Here is a 25,575-nt window from a genome sequence, read left to right on the forward strand (position 1 = left end):
TGCCTTCCTGGCTCAGGGCTGGTGGCCAGGGGTGCCCATCAGGGAGGGTCATGGCGAGATGGGCCAAGGTAGCATCCCCAGTGTAGGTCTGGGGGAATTGGTGTGTAACTGGGTTCCCCAACACATCTCTTCAAGCCTTGCTTCCCTGATCTTTTAAACCAACCTGCTTGTGCTTATGGGTAGGGCTGTGGGCTGTAGAGAGCTCCCATCTCCAGGGCTGTGTGTGAGCCTGTTTGGTGGCAGCAGGGGGATTCCTCACTCACCAGGTTGGTGGAGTCAAGGGCTGACTAAAGACTTGGGAAAAACAGCAGTGATTCTGTCATCCCCAGAGCTCTGGGGCCCAACTGTAAGCCTCCTCCTCCAGGAAGCCTTCTAGCCTCCAAGGGTCCATCCCGCATCCCCAGGCTTCCTCCCGACAGGGATGGCCTGCAGAAATCAGGTCAGGAGAGGTCTCAGAGGTCTCAAGGGAGTTTACTGCCCATCTGTGCCCAGGGACCATGGTCACTTAGCTTTGTCCCCCTTCTGGGACATAGGCTTCCTCCAGAGGAACAGGAAGATGAGGAAATTCACAGCAAGCTGCACATGGCCGAAGATGGGGACACCAAAGTTTCGGTATAGAAGGCCACCTATAGTGGGGCCCACGGTGCGGGTCAGCGGCTGCACAGAGGCACAGAGGCCCAGCATGGTCCCTGGGGGAAGGTGGTGACAGTCAGGTACCCACTGCCTAGACAGCCTGGCCTCCCATCTTTTCCCACACATCACAGCTCAGTCTCTGCATTTCCTGGTTGGCATGAGATGCCCCCAAAGCACCCCACTACCCCACGTTCCTCGCCTTGTGTCCCACCCCTACCTTTGGTGGTGGGGGGGGTCCCGCCACCTACAGGTAAGTTAGTAGGCCACACAGAGGACCCTGTAGAGTTCTTCCCCAGGTGTGGGGTGAACTTCTTTCCTGCTCTGGAAAGTTCCCAAGCATGGGAGGAGCCTGGGAATGGGGCCACAGGTCAGGGGGCAGGCCCCACCCTCCCAGGCCTGCCAAGGGAGATGGCATCTGCACCTGGGGCCAGGAGCTGCCCGCCCGGACATCCGGGGAGGTGGCTCTCCCGGCTCCCTGCCAGACTCTGCAGTGCTGAGGACCCAGGGGCTGGAGCTGTCTGGCATGGCCCATTGGTGCCTGGGAGGGAGGGGAGGATCTGGCTGGGGAGTCCTGTGAGCCACTATAGGACTCTGGGCTGGGGCTCTAGGAGGACACAACGCCCTCAGTGCCACCCCCACAGCTTCTCCTGGCCACCAGCCTCTCCTCTAGCCACTTTTGCCCCAGGGACCCACAATGGAAGCCCTGTAAGACAGGGGAGGGGGTTTAAGGAACACAGGACGGGCCCCCACCTGCCTCTCCTGCCCAGAGAGAATGCTCACCCTACTGTGGGCGCCCACCTGAGCATGTAAGCACTTTGCCTGATGGCCCAGGTCTCCACACCTCTGGCCAGCTGTCCCAGGGTTGACTTGCTTGTGTGTGGCTCTTGTCAACCTTCGGACAGCATGGAGGGCAGCATTCACTAAGCCAGAGCCCCCTCTGCTAGGTCCCCACTGGAAGACACCCTTTGCCTAATACCCAGGTCCCCAAGATCTGCTCTCCATGGCCTGGGAGGTCTCTGGCTCTCAGGCTTTAGAGCCCAGAGATCTCTAGAGTTCAACAGGGACAAAGGCCTGGAAGGCCCCGCCCACACTCAGGGCCAGCGTGGGGAAACTCAGGAGCAGCCTCTCCCACTGCCCACACGCCTGCAGACTTGGGCAATTACCGCCTCCTCCCTGTCTCTGCTTCCCAGGCTACTGCCTGACCAGACCAGGTACTGCTCCTTCCCAGTGGAGGAGCAGTGCCTAGGGCATGCCTGGCCCTGGTGGCCTAGCCTGCTTCTCCCTACCAGCCCCACCCTCCTCTCTTCAGGCCTTAATCCTCTGCTTCCTCCACCTAGCCTCTCCAAAGTACAGGCTACCTCCTCAGGAAGCCTTCTGGGCCTAGTCATCTGGAGACCTGCTGTCCTAGCACCATGGCATCACAGGCCTGGAATGGCTTCAGGGCCCCAGGAGCCCTGAGAGGCCTGCCTTTCCTGCCCCTCCTGGGATGCCAGGTGGACAAAAGGCCAACCTGGCTCCCTGAGTGTTCTAGCCCTGCTGCAGGAGGCCTGGGACAAGCTCTGAGTCCTTTGACCTTGTTCGGCCCACAGGAGCTCCTGACCCAGCCAGTGTGCACCTGCGCGTTGCCTTGGATAGGGAGGAAGTAGGATCAGGGCACCCCTAGTCTGGGTGGAGGCTCTCCTAGGCCTCCAGAAAGGAAGCTGGGGAGTCCTAAAGCCCTCAGGCAGTGTGTCCTCATGCCCTTATTCTGGGAGCCCTGAGCACTTGTGAGAGCGGGGGAGGGGAAGGCCCCCCCTGGTCCCTGTCTGGCCACGCCCATTTCTGTCCCCCTAACTGGCCTTGCCAGGACCCTTCACATCCACACCTGTATTCAGTGGGCACTGCCTAGAATGTTATCCAGCTCTCTTCCTTCAGCAAAATCCTGCCCAAGTGTCACAGCCAAGCCACACTCCAGTCCCCAGTGCCCTCCTTTCCTGCCCTACCTGGTCCTAGACTGGGTGGTGGGCAAGGATGCCAGGCCATTCAGCCCCTGTGCATCCACTGGTCAGTTCAGCAGAATCCCACAGAGGAAGGTGTGGCACTCACCTGTGTCTGTGGCCGAGACGGCCTTGGTCAGCATGCTGTCGGTGACAACGTTGAGTGAGCAGAGGCTGAACACCAGGCCGGGCATCAGGAAGCAGAAGTGGAGGATGTTGGACATCAGCACCTGGCAGGGGGTGAGGAGGAGCACCACACTTGGCTGGGGCCACCCAGGGCCAGGAGGGGGCCTATCTGGAAGCCCCATCTGTTCCCTTTCACCCTGGCCACTGCTACTGGTACAGGTGGCCAGGACAGGGGAGGAGGGACAGGGACACTTCTCTGTGGGGACAGCCCGAGGTGCAGAGCACTCACCATGCCCAGTCCCACCATGATGAAGACAAGCACGCTAGCTCGGAGCAGTGCTTCCTCGGAGAAGTGTCGGCTCAGCCGCCCGATGACCAGGCCCTGGGTCACCTAGGCACAGTGAGGGGATGAAGTGGCTGTGGGGGACACTGTGTGGGGGTCTGGACTATGATTTGCTCTTCCACAGTGGCGGGACCTCCAGACTGGTGGCTGGGACCCTTCTTGGCAGAGAATGCCCCCACCATCCACAGCCCCCAACAGGAGCTGAGTCCAGGCAGAAGGCTGAGCCTTGTGGCACCTAGGAGGGGCCAAAGGTCTCTTGGAAGATGGGCTGTTCTCCAGAGGGCAGAAGGAAAGTCCATATGGGGGACACCCAGGGACATAGGGACATGACTCAGCAGGACAGCCTTGGGCCACTCCCAGGTGAGGGTGAGGCTCCTTATCTGGTCAACTCACCTCCTCCACCAGGAAGGAAGTGCCCAGGGCCAAAGGGCAGGAGGGGAGTGGTAGCCACAGGCTTGGAGTGGAAGGGGTGGCTGGAGTCAGCGTCTGCCAGGGCAGGGCTCACATGGGCAGGCCCAGCCCTGCACAACCAGCCTGGTCACTCTCCCCACTTCTGCCTGGGATAACCCACTGCTGCCAAAGGAAATCCATCTTCAAAAAGAATCTCTGGAGCTGGGTGTGGTGGTGCACACCTGTAATATCAGCATTGGGGAGGCTGAGGCAAGAGGCTCATCATGCGTTTGAGGTCAGCCTGAACTACATAGTGAGTTTAAGGCCAGCTTAAGCTACATAGCAAGACCTTGTCCCCCGCAAAAACCAAAGAAAAAAACCTTAAAACCTTCAAAAAGAAAAGAAAAGAGAGAAAAAAAGTAGTCGGAAGAGAGAGAGAGAAGGGGGAAGGAGGGAAGGAGGAAGGAGGGAGGGAAAGAAAAGTCCTTAGATGTACCCAGTGATACACCCATAATTCTAGCACTCTTGGAGACTAAGACAGGAGAACTGCAAGTTTGAGCTTAGCCTGGGCAACTTAGCAACTGAGAGCCTGTGTCTCAAAAAAAAAAAAAAAAAAAAAGAAAGGAAAAGAAAATAAAAATAAAAATAAAAATGCTGGGCTGTAGCCCAGTGTGAAGGCCCTAAGGTTCAACCCCCAGGACTGGGGAGAAAAAGAATTCTACTTTCAAACTAAAACTTTATCTTATGTTTGTATTTTGTTTGTTTGTTTTAAAGACAGCTCAGGCTAGCTTCAAACTCACACCATCCTCCTGCCTCTGCCTCCTGAGTTCCGGGAGTCAGGTGTGTGCCATGGCACTTAGCACTGTTTTTGTTTTTAAAATTTAGTGTGATACACCTGCAAGGAAAGCACTAGACTATGAAAGATTAAAAGCTAGGCCTTGGCATTTCAGACAAGCACCAAAACCCAAATCCCAACTGGTGTCACAACCCAGTTCGCCATTAATTGAGAAACAGCTTCAAAACTGAAGATACCTAATAGATCAGGTGGGTCATTTTCTTGCACCCTCCCAGCTGTCCCCCTGCACTGTCACAAATGGTCACCTAGCCTGAAGACATTCCTGCTTCTGCACCTGCCCCTCTTCTACACAGCAGCCCAAGCAAAAGGGGTCCTTCCTCTTCTGTAACCCATTCACCCCACTCTTGAGGACACTAGCACACGCATCACCCAAGCCTGGTCCTGCTTACCAGGGCTGGGTAACCTCAGGGCCTTTGCACTTGTCCCCCAACCCCCTAGCCCAATGTCCCCACAGCTTCCTTACTTTCCAGCCTGCTCCAAAAAAAGCCCCTACCTCAACTACCTCACTCAAGGCGGCACCTCTGGACCTATGACATGACATAATATGGTCACCGAGGGCCCCACTCAGCACCCTAGTACCTCTGTGCTGCCCCTGCCAGTGCTCTCTGAATGCCTGGTGTCCAGGAACAGCCACAGGTGAGGGCAGTTGGCTGGGTCACCATGGGTCTCTGTCCAAGGGTCCCTTAGGGGACAGAGGTCAGCAAGCCTGCTGGGCTGTCACCTGTCCCTCACCTTAGACCATCCGAGTGGCACTTCCCTCACCTGGTTGGGAGCCTTGGTGGGATGCTGGGGCCCTGAGAATGTGGCTAAGGCAGCAACACCCTGAGGTGGGGCAGGAAATGATTTCCAGGGGGCTGCAGGTGCAAGTGTTGGGGGGCCAACTCTGAGGGAATATTCTATTCTATTCTTTGCAGTACATCCTCAACCTTTTTATTATTATTATTTTTATTTTGAGACAGAGCATCACGAAGTTGCCCAGACTGGGCTGGAACTTGTGATCCTCCTGCCTCAGCCTCCCAGAGCCCTGGGATTACAGGCATGCACCACCACACCTAGCTAAACTCTTGGGGATTTTCAATGACTACCTTCACCCTGGTGGGGTTGGGGGGTGCCTGTTGAAGGTGGCTTCAGGCTTCTCTCTGTAGACACAAAACCCACCCTCTGATCCCCCACCCTCTGCCCACAGACAGAGCTCAGGACAGGACTTGGGGCCTCAGGCTCTGGCACATCCTGCTCCTTTGTGGCCTCCCTTCCCTGCCAGCCTTCTTCTCCTGCTCCAGCCTGTGCTGGGGTCTCCGGGCTTGGCCCGATTCCTTCTCCCATCCTGTGCAGCTCTCTCGGGTCACCATCCTAACATAGTCACAAGGCTGCAGCCACAGGCAGCCGTGCAAGCCCACCCACCTCCCCAGCACTGGTCAGGGACTTCCAGTTCCCATCACTGAGGGTCTCTAGGGGACTGAAGACTTCAGCTGCTACAGGCTGGAGTGGCCTGGCCCCAGGCACGCTAGAAACAACCTGCATAAAACAAGGTTCTGGTGATGGTGACCGCCAACCCTGGGTTAGCACCATTGTCATTGTTTATCTTTCTTTTTTTCCCACCAGGGTGGCCCCTTCAGGCCAGCCTCAAAGCAGAGCCCTTCTTTGCCCACAGCAGGGAACCAGCCCCTCCCAGAGTGGCTATTTTAGCACCAGAGTCCAGGCCTGTCCTGGGCCTGGAGGCACAAGGAGCAGATGGCCTGGAGGTGCTGGGAATCCCATGCGCTTCCGGAGGGATCCGGAGCCCCTCCCCTGCTGGTCCCAGAATAGCCCTTCCCCGTGCCGGCTGTTAGGCAGACGCCCTGGCCCTGGCGACGGCCCTGGCGGCACGTCGCCACCTGTCTCCAGCACCCCAGGGTCTGGTCAGATGGCCAGGAGAAGCTGGGGGTGGGGCGGCAGGCTTGCCCTGGGCTGGGAGCTGGGGGCTCAGAGAGGGTGCTTCCCTCTCTACCACCTCTAACTGCTCCATGGGTACCTCATGAGCCCCGACTGTCAGAGGCCATGGCAATCTGTGAGGACAGCGTAACAGCAGAGTGAGCACATCTCACTTCAGGGAGCTCCTGCAGCACTCAAGGCTTTGCCATATTAGCTCATCACATTTGCCCAGCAACCCCTGGGGTGGGCATCACAGTTAGCCTCATTTGACCAATGAAGAAATGGAGACTTGGAGAGTTTGCGAAACTTGCTCCAGTCACAAGACTGGGGCGCATAGGGGCAGGATGCAGACCCAGCCAGAGCCAGCCACGCTTACAACTCGCCCACCACTGGGGTCTGCAGTGCCTTATCCCTCCCTGCCCTGTCCTCTGCTCAGCACCCAGAGGTGCACTGGGCTGCCCATGGACCCTGATGGGCTGCCAAACGCTGCAAGGGCTCACCAGCCTCCATGGAGATGAGCCTCCCCTCCCAGACAGGACCCCAGGCAGATGGTGTCGATGCACGGGCCTGGGGCAGGGCAGTGACCCAGGCACACATCCATGCTTGGGGTTGAGACCTCAGGCAGGGTGAGCCAGGGTGGGGTGGTAGGGCTCTAAGGGAGCAGAGAGGAGGGAAAATGTACTGATATGGTTGGGGCCAACTGTGCAGACACTGTAGAAGGTGTCCGTTTGTGTGAGGGGGCAGCAGGGTTTCTTTCCAGGAGGCTGAGTCAGGCCTCAAGGTCCCTCCTGTGTGGGTCCCCCTCCCCTGCCCACACTGCAGCATACCCTGTGCCGTGACCCCCGCTCACCATCTGGAGGATCCCGAAGAAGGACATGAGGTAGCCAGCCTGGGAGGCCTCCAGCTGGAAGAAGTCCATGGAGATGATGGAGAACATGACCATGAAGAGTCCTGACCAGAGGGGCAGTGAGGGACATTGTGGGTGTCTCCCGCCCCCCAGCTGCAGTGCTACCTCCCTCCTGTCTCCTGAGGAGGGAACCTGCCTGCTCAGAGAAGGTATCTGGGGCCCTGGCCAGTGGCTGGGCCAATGAGACTGTTCTCTGGGATTCTACCGGGGCCCTGGCATGGAGACTGGCTCCCTGGGGGCTGCTGGGCTGTAGACTGTGAGCTGGAAGGGGAACCCAGGGTAGCCGTGTGGGAGCACCTGACCCCAGGACCCACCCCGGCCTCCTAGTCCTAAGAGCCTGCAAAGGCTCCTTTCACTCAAGTGGGGGCTTGGGCTCCAGTTTCTGTAACTAACACCCTAGGTGGGTCAGGTGGGACAGAAGCAGGCTGCTCCCCCTGAGTAGGGCCTGGCCAGGCCTGCGCTGGGCTGGGTAGCACTCTGCCACCCACCTCCTGCCCCACAGGGCTTCAGCATCAGTTTGCAGAAGCTGCAGTAGAACTTTGTGCTTAGCTTAGGAGAGGGTGGCCCTTCTGAAGGTGGTCTTACTGAAGTGCCAGTTAGAGGACTCAGAAGTGCTTCCAAGTCACAGCATCACACTGGGCAGTCTGGGTGGACTCATCAGTGCTACCACCCTAGGGTCGTCAGAGGGGCATGGGGCTGTGTCCCTCTCCAGATGGCTGCGACAAAGGAGTCTCTGGAAGGCTAGGGTACTGTCAGACTTCCTGTCTGGCTCTCTGCCTGTCCCAACAGCATGTAGAAACCAAAGGGGATGGGCAGTTAGAACTGAATGTGAAGTGGAAGTGGGGAGGAGGGGTCTTTGCACTTTGACCCTGCCTTGGTTCCCCAGGGCTGTGACCTGGAGGGGCCACAGGGAAGCAGGGAGGACACCTGATTTTCCCTCCTTCCCATCTAAGCTAGCCCACTCGTGTGAGCCCACCGCCGGTGTCCCTCTCAGGGGCACATGTGTCTAACTGCAGCAAGGGTGGGACTTGGTGCCGACAGCTTGGAGCACAGGTACGGGCAGAGGCAAGGCGTGACAGCCACAGAGCTCCATCCTCAGGCACCAGGCCCTGGGCGCCCTTGGGGCGGGCAGTCTGGACTCACCTGAGGGGAAGCCAGAGGCCACCTTCACAAGGAACACAGGCAGGACGCTGGGCAGCAACAGTAGGCGGGTGATGGCCTTCAAGTCAAACACACTGGCCTTGGGTAGGCCTGGGCCACCCAGGTACAAGTCAGAGCAGTGGGTGGCCCTGGCCTGGCCTCAGCTGTAGACTTCACCCCTCCCTGGGCACTCTGGCTGGAAAGGGAGCTGAGCACATTCTCCACAGCCCCCTCCTCAGCAGGGTGGCCACTGGGCACTTTGTCACATTCCTGCCAACCTCGGGAACCCCTGAATTCTGCAAGGGGCTTAGGAGACACTGTGTCAGCTCTCAGGTAAACTGGCCTGGACCTGGGCCCAAGCCAGGGAGCCCTCAGTCCCCCAACCTGTGTGACTATGGCAGCTATTCCCAACCAGGCCAGGCCAGGGACAAGCACAGGCCAGAGAGTGACTGTGGCCAGCAAAGCATGTTCTGGGCCCTGGACACTTTCCAGAGCTGTGTCTCTAGCTCCACACTGCGCTTGGCCGTCCCCCTGTCTTGGGCTCTTCTCTGGCCTACACAGAGATTGCTCCCCGTGAAGTGGGTCTAGCCCTTCCTCTCTCTGGACTATTCCATCATGGCTTCCTGTCCCAGGTGGCTCTCAGGTTAGGGTCTCCCCATCCCAGATGAGCTCTCAGTCACAGGGTCCTGCCCTGGGACAGGTCATCCCGGAGGGGGACCCTCTGAGGAGCCAACCTGGCTCACCCTGCCCCTGCTCTGGACCCCTGGTCTCCATAATGTTCCCTGCCCAGCACCCTCCCATCACTCTAGACTCTCAGAGCTTCAGCAACCCTTCGGCCCACCTTGCCCTGTGCCTTCCCCAGGCCTTTCCAGCTTCCCTGCCTAAGGCCTCCCTGGCCTTGGGCCTCCACCACTCTGACTCCACAGCCACACCCAGCTCTGCTGTCCAGGTGTTGGCATCAAGAAGGGCTCAAGGGAGTCAAGAGGGGTTGGGTGGCCCCCAGCTGGGCCCCATCATCCCCAGTACCCATGGCTGAAGCAGGCACCACTTAGCAGTCAGTGGGGAAGGTGCCTCCCACTGGCCCTGCCTCTGCAGGTGGATTGGGCAGGGTTACCTGGCTGGGTAGCCTGGGCATCAACGCTGGCCTCTTTGGTTTTGGCAGGGATGCAGGTGAAGCTGATGACGGCTCCCAGAAGGTTGGCCATGAAAGCCGCAATGGCTGGACAGTGAATCCTGCAGGAAGAGTCTGGCTTGGGTCCCTGGGCAGAGGCCTCAGCTTTCAGAGGTGTTTAGTCTCAGCCACCCAGGTCCCCAAGACCCTCAGGACACACTGATTAGGTGACAGACAAAGGAACAGGTAAGCTCTGGCCTCCCTGGCCCTCCTCCAGCAAGGGTCCTTTTCAGTGAGGCCATGACCCTTCCCCCAGCTTTATCTCAGCCCTCTGCAGGGGAATCACTTTACAAGATGGTCAGAGGGCCAGGGATTTAGCTCAGTGGTTCCGCAGACTGCTTTGCAAGAGCAAGGTTCTGAGTTCGATCCCGAGTACCAAAAAAGAAAAAGAAAAAGATGGTCAGAGTCTGGGCCCTGTGGGTAGGTAGGTCTGAGACAAACCCTGTAACTGAGGGCCCAGGGGCAAACATGAGAGCTGTTCACAAGGACAAGCCAAGTTCTGTCCCAGACCTCACTAATACCCCCAAATCTGCCTGATCTGGGCCCCAAGGCACAGAACTAGTGGGGTCAGGGACCTGGAAGTGGCCCTGAACTTCCAAACAAGGCCATCCCCAAGCTGTCAGTGCCCCTTCAAGGGAGTCATTGCCCTCCCCATAGCTGCTTGAGTGCGCACACACACACACACACACACACACGCACACTGACACACGGACACATACACACCCCTCTGTCAGAACTGACTGAAACCTATGCATAGGAGGCCACCAAAACAGAGGCCAGGCCTTGTCCAACCCTGGCTTCTCAGCTGGCACCACTGGGCTCCTGTGGTCAGTGGGAGGGCTGCCCTGTGTCCATCTGCTGCTCCCCGACACACCCAGGGCAACTCTGCCCCACGCCTCCTGCCCAGGACACAGGGTACTTGGAAATCTGGCACCAGGGTTCCTCAGGGATGGGCCTCTCCATTGACCAGCAGGCACAGAGGGCCAGAGGGCACTGGACCCGAGGGAGGCCTCTTGGGGCCTCAGGGGCTGCAGGAAGTGATGTGAAACAGGAGATCCCCCTCCCCCCATGACTGGTCCCACAGAGAAGGCCCTTTCTTTTGGACTGTGGCCTCTGCAGCCCAGACGTCACCGCTTGGAGCTGGCAAGGCAGAGACAAAACCTGCTTTCTCTGCCAGATGCCCCGGAAGCGCCAAGAGCAGAGGCGGCCACTCAGATGGCTATTTTGAGAAGCTGGTGACAAGTGAGGGTAGGTGGCCGGGAGCCAGGCCCCTTCTCCTTGGGTCTTGCCCGTTTCTTGAATGGTGGCCAGCAAACCAAGGGACAGTGCTGCTCTAGGAAAGCTGGGTGGTGGGACCAGGGGCCCCTGGAGGTGTTGGGGGGAAGCCGAGCCCACAGCTCCCCCAGAGCCGTATTCAGCTAGTGCCTAGGGAAGCTGGCATCACTTTCTCCCTGCAGAATGAAATGCCAGACAGGAAACCAGGAGAAAAGGGAAATCCAGCAGGGCAGCCTCTACCTTGGGGCCTCTGTGCACACACTTCTTCAGGAACACTCTTCCAGCTCTGCGGCTCACTGCACAGGGTGGCATCTCCCCAGGGGACTTTGGGTCAAAGCACCAGAGACCCACCAGGTGCAGAGTGACACCGGATAAGACTCCAGGATGTGTCTGGCTTTTCTTGGCTCATTCTACACTTCTAAATAAATTGAGCCAAGGTGATGTATGCAGGGACAGTGCGGTTTATCTTCTTCCAACTCCCACCCCCTTCTGTTGGTTCAATGGATGACCTGGTCCCTCCTCTTTCTCTGGCTACTCTGCTGGGTGACCTCATTTCCTCTGGTGCAAATGAGGGCTGGACTGACAGTCCTTCTCTCCCTCTTGAAGCACTGCGGCCATCCTGGAATCCAGCCTACCCTCTATCCTGCCCATCAGCCACCCAGGGAGGCCTCTGGCACCTGTAACCACACATCGGGAAAACAGCAGTGGCAGTGACGGCGGCCTGTCATCTTTACCTCCAGGGCCTAGTCTGTGACACCATCAGCAGGGTGGCAGGCTGCCCTGGGCCTCTTCCACTTGGACTTTGCTCCTGTCCCTGTGCCCAACCAGTCTGGGCTCCTGCCTGGCTCTTGGGTGACAATTCCTCACCAAACTGGTTCCTTTCCCACTGGCTCTGAGACGGGACAGTAGTTGCCAAGATGCCTGCTGCCAGGAGCTAATCCACAGGCATGGCAAGGGGCTCCCAGCTGTGCACTCTTTTCTTGTCCACCAAGGGCACAGGGTGGGGGTCGCATGGGACCCTAGCTTCATGGAGCCCTGGCCTACAAGGAGCAAGAGGAGGGGACTTCAAAAGCCACTGGACATGCAGCCTGCGGACAGGGGAAGTCACCCTGCCCTACCTGGTCCATACCCCATAGTGCAGGAGTTAGGATCAAGTCTGAAGGCAGAAATCCAGGGGCCACTTCTAACAGCTTCCTTCAACTACCAGTGCTCCAAGGCCTCTCTCACAACCCTTTCCAGCCCGAGTGCCCCCAGCCTCTATTCCCCCACCACACAGGGCTCTAACTGAATCGCCAGCTCCCTCCTGCCCAGAGCCTTCTCATGGGCTTTTCCCTCAGCCTGTGGCTCTGCCCACCCACTTCAGGCTGTTCTATCCCCACTCCACCCTGTCCCTGGGCCTCCTGTCCTGTCTCTGCTTCTCAGCACTCAGAATGAGAGCGTCTTTCTATTCTCCCCCAGGGCTGGTTCTGGTCTGGCGACACAGTGGCATGGTCTCCGAGAGCTGCATGTTGGGCAGGCTGCCTGGCTGGCCCTGAGTCAATCTTGATCTAAATCCTGTCCAGGAGAACTTGAATATCCTTGATAACTTCCAGGGGAGCTGGGCGTGGAGGAGCATGCCTATAACACTAGCATTCTGGAGGCTGAGGCAGGAGGATCATTGCAAGTTCATTTGAGGCCACATAGACTACATAGAGAGACTTTGTCTCCAATAACACAAACAAACAAGGCAAACAAACTCCAGGGGAAGCGGCAGTGCCTGTGTGGGGGTGGAAGCCTCCTCTGAGTGGGAGCCTTTCTGTCCCTTGTCCCTTGCAAGGGCCTGAGATAAGATCCCAGTGTTGGGGAGGCCGCTGTTCTGCGGCTTCAGGGACCAGGCAAGGTGTGCTGAGTCACCCCAGAGACTCTGCAGGTGTAGTTTGGGGCTGAAGGTCACATGGGCCCCTTGGTGCCCAGGAGGGCCAGCAGGTGGCCACTCTCAGGGGGCACCTGACCTTCAGCATCTGTGGTTGGATGTTTCCCCAGCCCAGCTCTCAAATTCTCACCAGGTTGCTAGGGTCTGTTCAAATCTCAGCCACTCTGGGTGGACAGAGCCCTCTGGGGCCTGAGAGCCAGGAGAGCTGGGCTGTGACTTGCTGCATGGCCGCGGCCCAGCCTTGTGGGGGGCTGAAGGTGGGTCTCCTCCATCTCTGAGCCTGGGCATCAGGGAATCCCCCAGCTCACAGGCTGCTCTGAGGCTCAGTGCCTCACCAGCCCATCCTCCTTGGGTCCGGCTGGTCCAAGCGCCAAGCAACCTGTGACCTGTGTATGACAGTGGCTGTAAGCTGTATGTAGATAAGCAGGTATGGCTGTGGGCCCTTAGAACTTATTTACAGGCAGGTGGCACCTTGGGCTTGGCCTGGGGGCCCTGGTTTGCCAATCCTCATTTCATGCAATTACTTCCCACATCAGCAGCTGGGACTCCTTTCCTTTGGTTTGCTCCCCTTCCCTTTTCCTTCCCTCCCTCCTCCCTTTCTCTTCCCGTCTTCTCCCTGTCCCTGTCTCTGTCCCTCTCCCTCTCCTTCCCTCTTTATCTTCCCTTTTCAGTACTGGGAATTGAACCCAGGGATTCCACACGGAGATATGAGATATACTCCCCAGCTCTTTTTCATTTTGAGACAGGGTCTCATCAAGTTACTAAGAATCCCAGGCTGGGTTTTTAGTTTAGTTTAGTTTAGTTTTCTTTGGCACCAGGGACTGAACTCAGGATCTTGCACTTGCGAGGCAGGCGGTGGAACCACTGAGCTAAATCTTCGGCCCATGGGCTGGATTTGAACTTCTGATCTTCCTGTCTCAGCTTCCCAGAGTGCTGAGATTACAGACACCTGCCACCACACCCAGCTGCTGAGATTTATTTCTACATAGTCTGGCCTCTTCCTTGCTCCTTGGCATTGAACGTGAATGCCTAATAGTGTCTTAAACCTAACATGTCCAGCCCCAAGCCCTCATCAAGCTGCTTGTCTTCCAGCTGCTCCAGTCAAAACCTGGGGTCCTCCCTGATCCTCACATTTATCCTCAGCAAGTCCTATTGGCACCACCCTCAAATAGATCCAGGGTTTGAACCTGTCTCAGGCTTCAGTGACCGCTCCCTGGGATGGCCTCCCTCCTTTACCACCCCACCCCAGTCTGCAGCCTCAATTTCCCACAGGACATACAGCCACACTGCACCTGTCCAGCCCAGTCCCCAGTAGCAGGGAATGCTATTACCAATGTCACTGCAGGCCCATTAGCCCCATGCGCAGCACCAGCAGTGGCCACTGAGACACTCAGGCAAAGGTAGAGTCCTCACTACCCCCTTCTTCCCTCTGGACCTTGTCCCTGCCCCCTGGGCTCCAGTCACCCAGGTCCCTTGTGTCTTTTTGAGTAGGCCAGGACATCCTGTCCTCAGGCCTGCATCCCAGCTGCTGGACCTCCATCTCACAAGGACCCAAGGGAAAGAGTCCCGCTCCATCCAGCTCCACTGTGGCCCATGATGTACCTAACAGGGGCAGGCACAGGGCAGGGCTCCATAATCCTGTGCTGGGTGGTGGAGGCCTCTGTGGCTGAGGCTACTCCACCTGCTGGCTGGTGTGTGCGAAGTGGCTATGGACCCATGTTCCTCCGTGAGCAGCCTGGCTTCCCAGCCCCAGGCTGGGCCCAAACCAGTTATACTGGCGCCTGCCCCTGCAGGCCCAGTACCAAATCCACTTCTTCCTCCCACCTGCTGCCTGGGTAGCTGGGGTGGGCACAGCCGAGAGCCTTTCAGGTGGATGTGATACCCAGGCATGGGCCAGAGGCAGCAGCCAGGGAGACCCCAAATCATGCCTTAATTTCCCTCTAGGAGGGGGAGGGGAGGCAGAATGGGGCTCTTCCCTCAGGCTGTGGCAGGAGGCCAGGCAGGCTTAGGGGCACGGGGCTGCTCAAGGGCAGGAAGCTAGGTGTTGGTCCTTGCCATGGGGCACCCGGGCCCCGGAGCCACCTCCACTGGTCACCTGGCAGGGATGGGAGGGGGTCATAGGCCAGGCCAGTGCTCAGACCCCTCTGGCCTCAAAAGCAGGTGAGGGGGGAGGCAGCATGAGTCGGTGAGGTCTGCTCCATCTGGATGGGTCAGAGGGAGAGCCCTCAGCCAGGTCACAGCGAGGCTCCCTCTGGCCTCTCCCACTGCTCCGGGCAGCCAGCTGCAAAGGGCTCAGGGGTTGGCTTTGGCCACGAGGGAACTTCAGTGGGCCCTGTCTTGGGTGTGGTGTGGAGACCCCGAAGGAGACCCCAACTCCACTCTACAAAGCCCAGTCCTGGGTCTTGAACATCCCCCCTTCCCGGGCCTCAGTTTCCCCAGCCACCAGAGGAAATGCTGAGGTTGGCCTCACCAAATAGAAACGTGGAGGCCATAAAGGGCTTCAGATCTAGAGATGAAAAGAGGCCAAGAAGCCCTGCTCCTGCACACCACCTGCCAAGCACTGGAGCCCTGATCTGTGGACCCTGCCAGCATTGGTGAGCCGGTGAGGGAGACAGGCCCAGCTCACAGGTGAGGGACCCTATCCTGCCCTTGCCATAGGGTGGGTGCCCCAGGTAACCCCGTCTGTCTGTCTGGGCTTCACATACCATGAATAAGGTAGCATCCTGGGAGGGTCCTGCACCCGGCCCTGAAACTTGCTAGTGCCCCCACCTGCACACGCTTCACACCCCCTCCTCACTGAAGCCACTCTGGAGAGATGGAGGCTTTGGGAGGCAGCTGCTCCACAGCTCTTGCCCTCTGTAGGCCTCTGCCCATCACCAGGCCCCACCCCTGCCTCCCTCCTGGCCTTCCCTGTAGCTTTACCAGGGGTGCCTCCCACATGCAGCCCGATCTCACCGCCAGGGGTCCTCAGCAAGCACTGCTCAGCTCCTCTTCCTGTTTCACAGATCCTCCCCTAGGCACCTCCAGTCTGACACAACATTTCACCAAGAGACATGGCATGTTCCCCACTAACTTAGAACCTAGAATCCCAGGGGCACTGACTAGATGTTCAATAAACATCAGTGAGCCAACAAATCCAGGCAGATGCAAGTGGTGGGAGAAAAACTCTGAGGCCCATGCATAGAGACCTCCCTGAAAAGAGGAAGGTGCCGTAAGGAAGCCATGGTGCTAGCCCGCTGCCTGGATCCTCAGGTCCAGCCATCATCCAGCTGCCCTCACTATTGTTGGGCTACATGGGAGCCCACAGGGGAATACAGTCCCTGAGAAGCCCAGGGTTTAGCAGTGTTCATCCAAGACCAGAGAGTCTAGAGGCAACAGGGTGATGGCTCTCCCAAAGCATGCAGTGGGCTCAGACACCGGGAAGGCTCTACCCGGAAGAGCCCCAGGGCACTCACACAGGCCTGGGTAGTGGGCAAGCACCTGCTGGCCCAGAGGCTTCTCTGGCCAGACAGTAGCTGTGTAAGCACTGGCCCCAGCATGCCTCCATACCCAAAGGACAGGCTGGGGCCTGAGCAAAAGGGCAGGTGATAGAAGCCAACTTCCAGGGTGCAGGAGTTCTGGGGCAGGGGGAATGGGATGGGGGTTCTCTTCCCATAGCAAGGTGAGGCCCCTTCAGGCCCAAGTGTGCAAGGTCCGAGAATAAGCTCTTCTCCCAAGAGGCTCATCTAGAACAGCTGATTTAGACAGCTCTGTCCATGCCACTGCAGGTGGACCGGGCAGGACTGGCATATGTCAACCCTAGTGGCCATGAGTCTGGGGCCTTTGGGGATGCTGAGCAGGAACTGAGTCAGGTAGGAAACAGCTTGGGATGAGCCCCATGTGCAAAGCTGGGGATAAGGTAGAAGCCTTAAAATGAACTCATTAATCTTCTCACCCGTCTACAAGCTCCTAATAGGATGCAATTTCAGAAAAGAGGAAATGCACATGCATGGCTGGCAGATGACCCAGGGATCCTTACCTCCTCCCTCCTTCGGAGACCCACTGGGCACTCTCAAAGGGGCCCCTGCCTCAATGCCCTCTCTGGGTCACAGCCACCTTTGAGCTCCTGGCAGGGTGGGAAAGGAACTGTCCCTGGTTGAAAGTTGTAAAAAGTGAGGCTGAGTAGCAGGAGTGCCCAGTCCACAGGGGTCTGAGCAGCCTCCCTAGCCCCCCACACAGCTGGGCTCCCTGAACGGTCCTCTCTGTGTCCCTACTGAAGCCGCTCCAGTTGTGCTGGCAGCGAGGCCCTGGGCTCCAGTCCACCTGGCCGGCTGGACTGACCTACTCTGCCTGGAAAACTCGCCCAGAGATGTGGCGGGCAGAGCAGATGCCATGGGGTGCAGAGTGGCATGGAACTAACCCAGTTGCCCTGACTAGTACCCCACCCAGTTCCTCGCCTGGTCACTCACCCGCACGAGGTGCTCAGGGTCCCGCCAAGCAGGGAGCCAAGGATGATGCCGACACCAAAGCAGAGGCCCAGCCGGCCCAGAGCCGCAGGCCGCTCCTCCGGCCCCGTCAGGTCAGTGATGATCATCTGGGCGGCTGGGGGCAGGATAGGGTCTGAGCGGCGGGACCACCTCGCTGAACCGGCTGAACCAGGAGCAGACCTGGGCCCAAGCTGAGGGCCAAGCCAGCGGGCCCCAGTTGGGCCCCTACCTCAAAGCCCGCCCCCACCCACATTCCCACACCCCTTCCCGCCCCTGACACTCCCCTCTTCAAGCCACACACCCCTCCCGCCCCCTGCGCAGGCCCTCTACCTGTCTCTACCTGGCAGCGTGTGCATGAATGGAGAGGGCAGCCGGGAGGCGAAGAGCAGGAGGACGCCAGGCAGAGCCGGGCTGCAGGCGGCCGCCAGAAGCAGGTAGAACACCGAGGCCGCCAGGAAGGACAGAGAGAGCGCTGCCCGGGCCCCGCGCTGGTCTGCAAACCTGGGACCACAAAGCTGGTTAGAAACCTGGGAGTCTGCAGGCAGGGCCCCTTCTCTGTGGTGTCGGAGCAGGGCTGATGGGGAGGATGGGTGTGCTGGGGTGGCAGGGAAGGACAGGGTCCCTGGTAGCTGCAGATCTTCCCAGGGCAGGCCTCCACCCTCTTGGGGCCTCAGTTTCCCCATTGTCCCCATGGGGCTGTGCAGGTGTGGCTTTGGGGATGTCTGGCTCAGGGGGCATTGGGATCCAGTATGGAAATAATGGTGGAATGCTAAGGGGTAACCGAGGTGCTGTCCCTAGGGAAAACACAGGTTCAAGCCTGTAAAGACGCTCTCTGCCTCAGACGTGACTGGCCACCTTGCCCTGTGTGGCTCGGTGGCAGTGAGGTCGGCCAGAGGATGTCTGTGGCCCTGTCCTCAGCCCAGAGTTCCTGCAGCACTCAGATACATGAGAGTTCTTGCCTGGGTCTCCAGAATTGGCTTTGCAGTAAAGCTGGTGGTGAGGCTCCCAGCTCAGTGCACTGGACATGGCAACCATGAGATCTTCACCAACTAAATCTCCTCTCTGGCCACAAACCACAATTAGTGGCCACCATGGGCTGGGACACTTGAGTGCCTACAAGGGGTCAAAGCTCTTCTACACCTCCTTTGCCTGCTTGAAATGCAGGAGCTGCCACTTCATAGGGCCCGCTGTGAAGTCAGGGAAGCTGGCAGGACCTCCCTCTTGAGGAGGGGCCTGGGTCATCATGGGATGAGGGGCACACAATCCCCTTCCCCACTGTACCTGCCGAACACTGGCCCACCCAACAGCTGAAGCACCCCGAAGGTGGTCTGCAGGTAGCCATAGGCAACAGAGTCCAGGCCCAGTCTTCGGGACAGATACTGAAACACATTTAGGGGACAGGGGAGAGGCTAAGAAGGTCAGGCTTGGGAGGGAGCACAGGGCATGGGCTCTGATGTTTGCTGGCCAGGGTGGCCTTTAGGGATCCCTTCCACAAAGATACAGTGTTGTGACCTCCAGGGATGCCATGCTCCCAACAGGCTGCTGACCTCTGCCCCTCTGCAGACCTTGAAATGTCCCACTTCCTACTATTTGTCTTTGTTCACTCAAAGCTTCAATGGGGAAGACTGTAGGCATTGTCCTGGCCAAGAAGAGACTGTTTCAAAGCACTTTAATGACCCCCAGGAGGTAGCCCACTGCCAGCAGGACCAAGTCCTCAGCCCCTCCTTGGAGGATGCCATCAGGGAAGAGCAGGGCCATGACAGTGTCCTTCCAGAGAAGGGAAGAGTCCCTGGGATCCCAGGCCCCGATCCCATCCTGCCCTCATTCTCTGTGACTATAATTCCCCCATCTGAGTTCCTTGCCTCTCCTTTCTGTGATCCCACCTATTATGGCTGAATTATGTCCCCTCAAATTCATAAATTGGAGTCCTAACCCTTAGCACCTCAGAATGTGACCTTATTTGGGAAGTGTCTTCACAGAGGTACTCAGATTAAATGAGGACACCAGCGTGGGCCTAATCCTGTGTGGCAGCTGTCCTTTAGGAGGGGAATATTGGACACAGACCCAGAGACATGATCATGAAAAGAAGCATGAAGACGAGGTAGAGACTAAAGAGATGAAGCCACAAGCCAAGGAATGTCGGCCTACCAGGAGATGGAGAAGGCAGGACAGACCCTACCAACACCACCATCACTGGCCTCAGAGAGAGCTCTGACTGACACCTTGCTCTTGGACTTCAGTCTCCGGAACCTTGAGCCCTCACACCTGGCCCTCTCCCAGAGCTCAGTCTCCAGAACTGCACGCTTGCCCTGTTCACACTGCCCTCCCAATGTGGCTGGAGTCCCAAGGACCACCAGTAACCTCCTGGGCCCCCACCACAGACTCCCTGCCTCCTGTCCCTTCAGCTCCAGCCCGTAGACTCCAGCTGAGATGCCTGAACCTTGTCTGTCTGTGCCCTGTGGACCCCACACTCCCCTCCACTTCCTCTCCTTGGATCCTGCTGTATCCCACTTTCTCCTTTCTCTCCAAGCCCCTGTCTCCTCCTTCCCTTCCCTCTCCACCCCCGCTGCCATGAGGAGCTGAACTCCACCCCCAAACCTGCCTACCATTCTGCCTATTTGATCACCCTCTCTGCGGCCGCGTCTCATCCTCTCACTGCCCCAGGAACAGGGCTCCCCAAGCTCCCCTCCCCTCTCTCTCCACACCCCCTCCTAGGGGCTCCCACGATGCATGCCCACTCCCCTGCAGCCTGTGGCAGGAGTAAGAGTCCTCTGAGGAGCTACCGTCCTCTGCCTCCTCCAGGTCAGCAGTGCTCACCCAGCAGCTCGCTCTGCGGTCAGCTCCGGGAGCCTCCCACTTCAGTGGCATCTGCCTCGGTAGCTCCTCCCTCCTCTGGGACCCTGAGCTCCATACTGTCCTGCATCCCCTGCCCCTTCTCAGCTACCTCTGTTCGTTCCTCTTGCTCACCCTGGCCACAAGCCTGCCCTCACTCCAGGGACAGCCCTTCCGGTGGCCATGTCCACACTGCAGAGTCCCAGACCTGTCCTTCATTGCCAGCATGCTCCTCCCCAAGGCCCTTTGCCATCCGAAATCAACTCAGTGACTCAGAACTGGCCAACCGTCCTCTCCCAGACTGGCTCCTCTTGGAGCTGTCTCTTCCCCATCCTTCCCAGGGTGCTGGCCCAAGTCCCCAGTGACATCCCTCATTTTCTATCTAACACGCTCACATCCTGTCCATCAGCAGGTCAGGATTCCAGCTACTTCTCATTTCTCCCAGAGCCGCCACCACCACCCTGGAGTCCTATCTTAGCCTCTGGTGGAGGTGGCCCTCTGTCTAGAACCCTTCCTCTCCACCCCAGGGCCTTTGCACTTGCTGTGCTTATCCAGTCTCCTTCAAGCCTTTGCTCCAATGTTGCCTTCTTGGCCTTCCAGTCTCCCTGATCCCAAAACTGCCTTGTGTCCTTGGGCTCTCAGGTCCCTTGGGCTCCCTAACTTTTATGTTTCCATTTCACGGTTTAACCCTACAGTATGTTTTCTGTGCCAGTCATCACTACTTACGATGTCCTGCAGGCACACATGCTTGCTCACTCCTCCCTGCAGCAGTGTGGCAAGCAAGGGAGGGACAGTCAGCACCCTTTTATGACAAAGAACAGCCAAATGCCTGCCTGGGCTCCAAGGTCATCCGCAGGGCTTGAGCTGGGCTTGGGAGGTGCAGTGGGGAGAGGTCCCAGGGCGGGGTTCCCCAGCCACACCTGCTCACTCAGATCCCCAGGGCTGGGTGAGAGCAGGGCTGAGGCTTGTGGGAGCCCCGGGCTTACTGGCCTGACTCCTTGGTTTTAGAGTCCTGGGTGATGTAAGAAGCTGGCCTCACTATGGGTGCTGCGGCTTATGTCTAGCTGTCCCCCCAAAGCCTCATGCAGTCTTTTCGTAGGTGGCTAAATCTAGAATGTGTGATGCTAGGATTAAAGGTGTGTGATTACTAAACATGAGAGTGATTGGTTTGCCACTGCCCTAATCCCTGGTAGTCTGGATGAGATAAAAGAAGCAGAAAGACGCTGTTAAGGTCCCTTGTTGCCTTTGCTGCCTTGGGTGCGCCATGTTGTTTCTCCTCTGGGATGCCTGTTTGCCATCCCTGCCTTGGAGCCAGCCAATTATGGACTGAAACATCTACAAACTGTAAGCTAAACAAACCTTTCCTCTTTAACTTTGGGTGTCAGGTATTTTGTCTCAGCAATGACAGGAAACTAATACACTGGGCCGATGTGGTCCCTGACACCTGGGTTCTGCCCAGCCTGGCATGCTGACTGCTCTGGGGGTCCAGGCATGCTGTGTAGGCCTCGAGTCCAGCACAGAGCATGTCACCAAGCCTGGGCCTAAGGACTCTCCAGGGAAACTTTTAGAGGTGACTTGCAGTTGGGAATGGTGGTGCATACTTGTAATCCCAGCTACCCGGGAGGCTGAGGGAGGAGGATCAAGTTTAAGGCCAGCTCAGGAAACTAAGGGAGAACCCTGTCTTAAAAGGAATGGCAGCTGCCTGCCTTGCAAGTGCAAGGTCCCCAGTTCGATTCCCCAGTATTGGGGGGGGGGGAGGAATAGCTGGTGGTCCATGGCCCCACCAAGACAAGACAGAAAGGAACCTTGGAGTGGTGGAGGCTCTGGGTTCTTTCTGACTCCCCTGGGTGTTGTTGTTCATGGAAGCTGAGCCCCTATGGGCCAGTTCCAAAGAGGTTTGTTGAATGAATAAATAAGAGTACAAAGTGAGACTGAACTACAGGCGAGTGGGTACCAGCAACCAATAATGACCTCTTAACAGCCTGCTGTGCGCCAGGCTGAGTTCAGGGAACTAATTGGATTAAGTTCCTGCCTTTACAGTGGAGAGAGAAATTTAACAAGAGAGGACACACAAAAGAGGATATGCAGTATGGGAAAGCAGGAAAGGGAAACTGAGGAAATATGAAGCAGGATGGGGTGCAAGGGAGTGACACCAAGGTTCCAGGTGGGTGCAGGGAAGGCTTTTGGAGGGGTGACTGCTCAGAGGCCTGCATACAGCCAGGCCATGAACTGTAAAGGTGTCCGGCAGAGGATCAATAGGGCAAGGCCCCCAGGTAGTCGTCTGGTGGGAGGAGCAGAGCCAGAACTGCCTCATGGAGGGCTGCCACTCCAGGAAGGCTGTGGAGCGGCTCCCTGAGGTGGTGGGCAGTCAGAGTAGTGTGACGAGAGCCGACAAGCACAGTACCCAGGACCCTTAACTTACTCAGCTCAAGTGTGGCCTGGGGTCCCCAGCAGGAGGGGCCCTGGCCCCATCAAGCCTCCACCCTCGCTTTGGGCCACCGAGGAGATGACAGGAGAGACACTAGGGCTTCTGGTGCGGGCTGCAAGGCTACTCACCGGCAGGATAGAGAACTGCATGAAGAGGCAGGTGAGCTCCATGGCGGCCAGCAAGTAGGTGAGCAGGATGACCCTGGGCCGGGCCAGAGTGCCCATTGTCCTGAGGGACTGGTGGGTCCTGTGGGCCGAAGCCCCCTGCATCCTGAGTGGCTCTGGAGAGAAGCCCGGGAGGGATCCTGACCAGGACGATGGCAGAGCCTTAGGAGCAGGCAAGGGGCAAAAGTCCTGTTGATCTGGGCCAGGGTGCTGAGTCACCAGGCTAAGAGGCTGTAGGGAGGGCAGTGCTGCAGGGCCAGACCCCCACCCAGATCCTCCAGCATAGCCTCCAAAGGAGGGAGACAGGACACTGCCCAGCCTGAAGTGTAAGCCAGCTCAGACCCCATGCCGCATTTTAGAAGGAAACTCAGGCCCACAGTAGCTGCCTACTGCTGCTCAGATGGCACCTTCTGGGGACATGGGGCTGACTCATGGAGCTGTGCAGTGCAAGTGGCCTTTTTAGGCCTACTGTGGTTTCCTTCTGGGGTCCGCAGCCAGAGCATGGGGGGCTCTAGTGCTGCTGGGTTGGGGACAGGGAGACAGTGCAGCCTTCCAGGCTTCCCCCTCCGCCCCTCCCCCAGGCGGCTCTGCCTTACTTCCTATGGCAGGGTGCCGCCTGCTCCCATCCCCTCTGCCCCCCACAACCAGCAGCAACCGGATTTTGCAGCCGCGTTGAGGTCTTTCACATTTTGCTAGTGGACAACTGACTCCGAAGTCGGGGACCAGCCGGAGTGGGGCGGGCCGGGGCGGGGCGGCAGCACGGAGGGCCGGCAGAGCTCTCCGGTGCCCTGCCCCTGGTAGTGCGGGAATCAAGCCGCCCGCACGGCCCTAGCCCCTCGGGGCAACTCGCCGAGCGGAAGCTCGGACACGGCGGGGGTTCGGGACCCAAGGCCGGCCACTCCGGGGTGATCTCGAGTACCTGGCTTCCCTGGAAGGACGTGGACCCTGGTTGTCGTGGGGTGAGCCCTAGGAGACCTAGCACACCTGTCCTTCCGGGGTGAGCCCCGGCCCCGCCCTTTTGGGGTGATTCAGGATGGGACCGCCCTCCTAACTGCTGGCCCCTCCCTCGAGCGGCCCCGCCCACTCCCTGCCCCTTAGTTTTGGGAGGGCTCAACCCTGACCTCTGAACACTCATTGGCCAAACTTGGCACGCCCCCGAAAGGCTTCGCCAACCTCCCCGCCCACTCCCCCCCCTCCCAGGCCCGACGGCCTTAAACCTGCTCCAGGCTCCCGCAAGCGGCTTTGTCAGCGATTGGCTTCTCCACTGTCCTTGGTGGACGTGGACGCAGAGATTCTGACCCCTGGAGCAGCACCGGCTGTCATTTTGGGGAGGGGGGGAGGGGAGGAGGGACGGAGGCGGAGCATAGGACCGAGAGGGAGAAACAAAGAGAAGCAAGAGGAGGGAAAGGGCCTGCACTGCTCTGAGGAGGGATAGGGAGACAGGAGCGTTTCTGGGAACAGGGCTGCTGGGCGCCTCTCCAGGGCCCTCCACAGACCACGTGGCTTCTGAGAACTTTCTGGCTAGCTTTGCCTAGTGTCACCCTGCTGCCATGTCCCCATCACCTTTTGCCCAGTATCACTTGGGGCCGCTGGAGATGGATGGTACACAAGTACACGAGGTCTCATGCCACCTCCACCCCAGCCCCTAGTGGGGACGGTGGGAGCACACACGACCCTGGGGTCAGTTTGTCCAAGCTCTGACTCTTCTCAGTGTTCTCCAGATAGTTGACTGTTGCTAGGTAACTAGATGCCCATTGAAGACATTGGCCTCACCCACCTGGCAATGACCAGGATAAATGTCAGAACCAGTGTCCCTCTTCCATATTTTAATCTCAGCTCAACAGCAGAAAGCTGCAGAGGCAGTGAAAGCAGGATACAGAACTGGAGCTAGGGACAGAGCCAGGTAGTCTGAGGTCTGCAGGCAGGGCCATTTGATGTCCCCAAGGATGTCTGTTCACAGAAACACGCACTGTTTGAGGAACAGTCCAGGGCAAACAGAGCAAATGGGGGAAATGTGTTCGCATATGAGGAGGGCGGGCCCCAGGCCCTCTACTCAGCTGCTTCCCCCCAGACAGGTGAGGAGGGTGAGTAATGCACAGCAGGGCTGGCCTGGGAAGACAGAAGGGCTGGGTGACAGGAATCTCAGGCTGTCTCCCATTCAAGACCCCTGGGGGAGGATGGGAGTCCCAGATGGTTCTGTGCTCCTGGCGGGGGTGAGGGGTTGTTCCCAAGAAGTTCTGAACTCCCAGGACTGACTAGTCAGGTTCCCAGCCTGACTGCTCCTCACCAGGCTGGCCAGAGGTTGGACCATCAGTGGCTCCTGGGGCCTCTGGGGAGGGGCTGGAGGGTGAAGAGGCAGGAAGGGTTGGGTGAGCATCTGAAAATGCCCAGAGCCTGGCAGGGGAGGCCTAGGGTCCCCTGGATTCATGGGATGAGCAGGAAAGAGCCACTTACCACCCTCTTCCTCTGGTGCCAAGCGGAGGCTGTGGTGGCAGGGAACTGGTTGGGCAGAAGAAATCCTAGCTTTTGTTTTGAATGGCTGAGTAGGGGTGGGAAACTTCCTGGTTGTGAGGGAGTGTGGGAAATTTGCCCTTTAAGCTACAAGAGGAAAGAAAGGGAACTCTGGACCTTTAGACTTCCTCCCCTAGAGGAAGCAGCTTTGACTGTGGGCCCATGGTACCAACCACTCACTTGGCCACTCAACAAACCTCTGCACTTTCCCAGGTGAAACATCACGACTGTTTTGCCGGGGAGACTGATTCAGGCTGACCACAGGAAGACTGGGGGTCCAGGAAACTGGGAACACTGGTGGGGCTGGGGCATGCTGTGTGTGTGAGGAGGGGCAGAGGAAGGAGGTGGCCCCAGAGGGGCTGGAACTGTAGGGATGTGGCCAAGTGTCCCGGGAAGGATCTCTTTGATTGCTGCATGCGGGGGCCAGGATTCCTGAGCACATCCAGGTGAGGGGGCCCCTGATCACACTGCTTGGATGCATGACCATGGCTGGAAAGTAGGAGATTTGGATCAGCCCGTGAACATTGAGCACCT

General features: G+C 58.2%; 1 protein-coding gene across 13 annotated transcripts; it reads right to left on the minus strand.

Annotated features, from left to right (window-relative positions):
* Nucleotides 1–452: 452 nt before the first annotated feature.
* On the minus strand, nt 453–25,068 carry Slc67a1 (solute carrier family 67 member 1). Of its 13 annotated transcripts, none has more exons than XM_004852118.4 (11): nt 24,985–25,068; nt 22,495–22,670; nt 18,388–18,485; nt 17,447–17,607; nt 17,089–17,221; nt 9,397–9,515; nt 8,286–8,393; nt 7,086–7,186; nt 3,025–3,126; nt 2,719–2,839; nt 453–689 (listed from the first exon to the last, which is right to left on the minus strand). In XM_004852118.4, exons 2-11 carry the CDS (start codon nt 22,633–22,635, stop codon nt 502–504), a joined length of 1,272 nt encoding a protein of 423 aa, XP_004852175.1. In that variant the 5' UTR covers nt 22,636–22,670; nt 24,985–25,068; the 3' UTR covers nt 453–501. The 13 variants fall into 13 exon arrangements, with proteins under 13 accessions (XP_004852175.1, XP_004852173.1, XP_012930456.1 ...); XM_004852116.4 differs by having other exon boundaries at nt 22,495–22,692; nt 24,985–25,041; XM_013075002.3 differs by lacking the exon at nt 24,985–25,068 and adding an exon at nt 23,450–23,601 and having other exon boundaries at nt 453–626; nt 22,495–22,692.
* Nucleotides 25,069–25,575: the final 507 nt, after the last annotated feature.

This window comes from Heterocephalus glaber, unplaced genomic scaffold (assembly GCF_053883595.1).
Source record: "Heterocephalus glaber isolate CG9 unplaced genomic scaffold, H.glaber_assembly_v1.0 deba00000594, whole genome shotgun sequence".
NCBI classification, from domain to species: Eukaryota; Metazoa; Chordata; class Mammalia; order Rodentia; family Bathyergidae; genus Heterocephalus; species Heterocephalus glaber.

What these genes read in the sequence shown, in the direction of transcription:
- Slc67a1 (XM_004852118.4), bottom strand. Translation starts at nt 22,635, where the DNA reads ATGCAGGGGGCTTCGGCCCACAGGACCCACCAGTCCCTCAGGACAATG. An exon ending in ATTCATGCACACGCTGCCAG is followed by an intron (nt 17,222 to 17,446) that starts GTAGAGACAGGT and finishes TCCTGCCCCCAG; the next exon opens with CCGCCCAGATGATCATCACT. An exon ending in CGTCTCGGCCACAGACACAG is followed by an intron (nt 690 to 2,718) that starts GTGAGTGCCACA and finishes ACCTTCCCCCAG; the next exon opens with GGACCATGCTGGGCCTCTGT.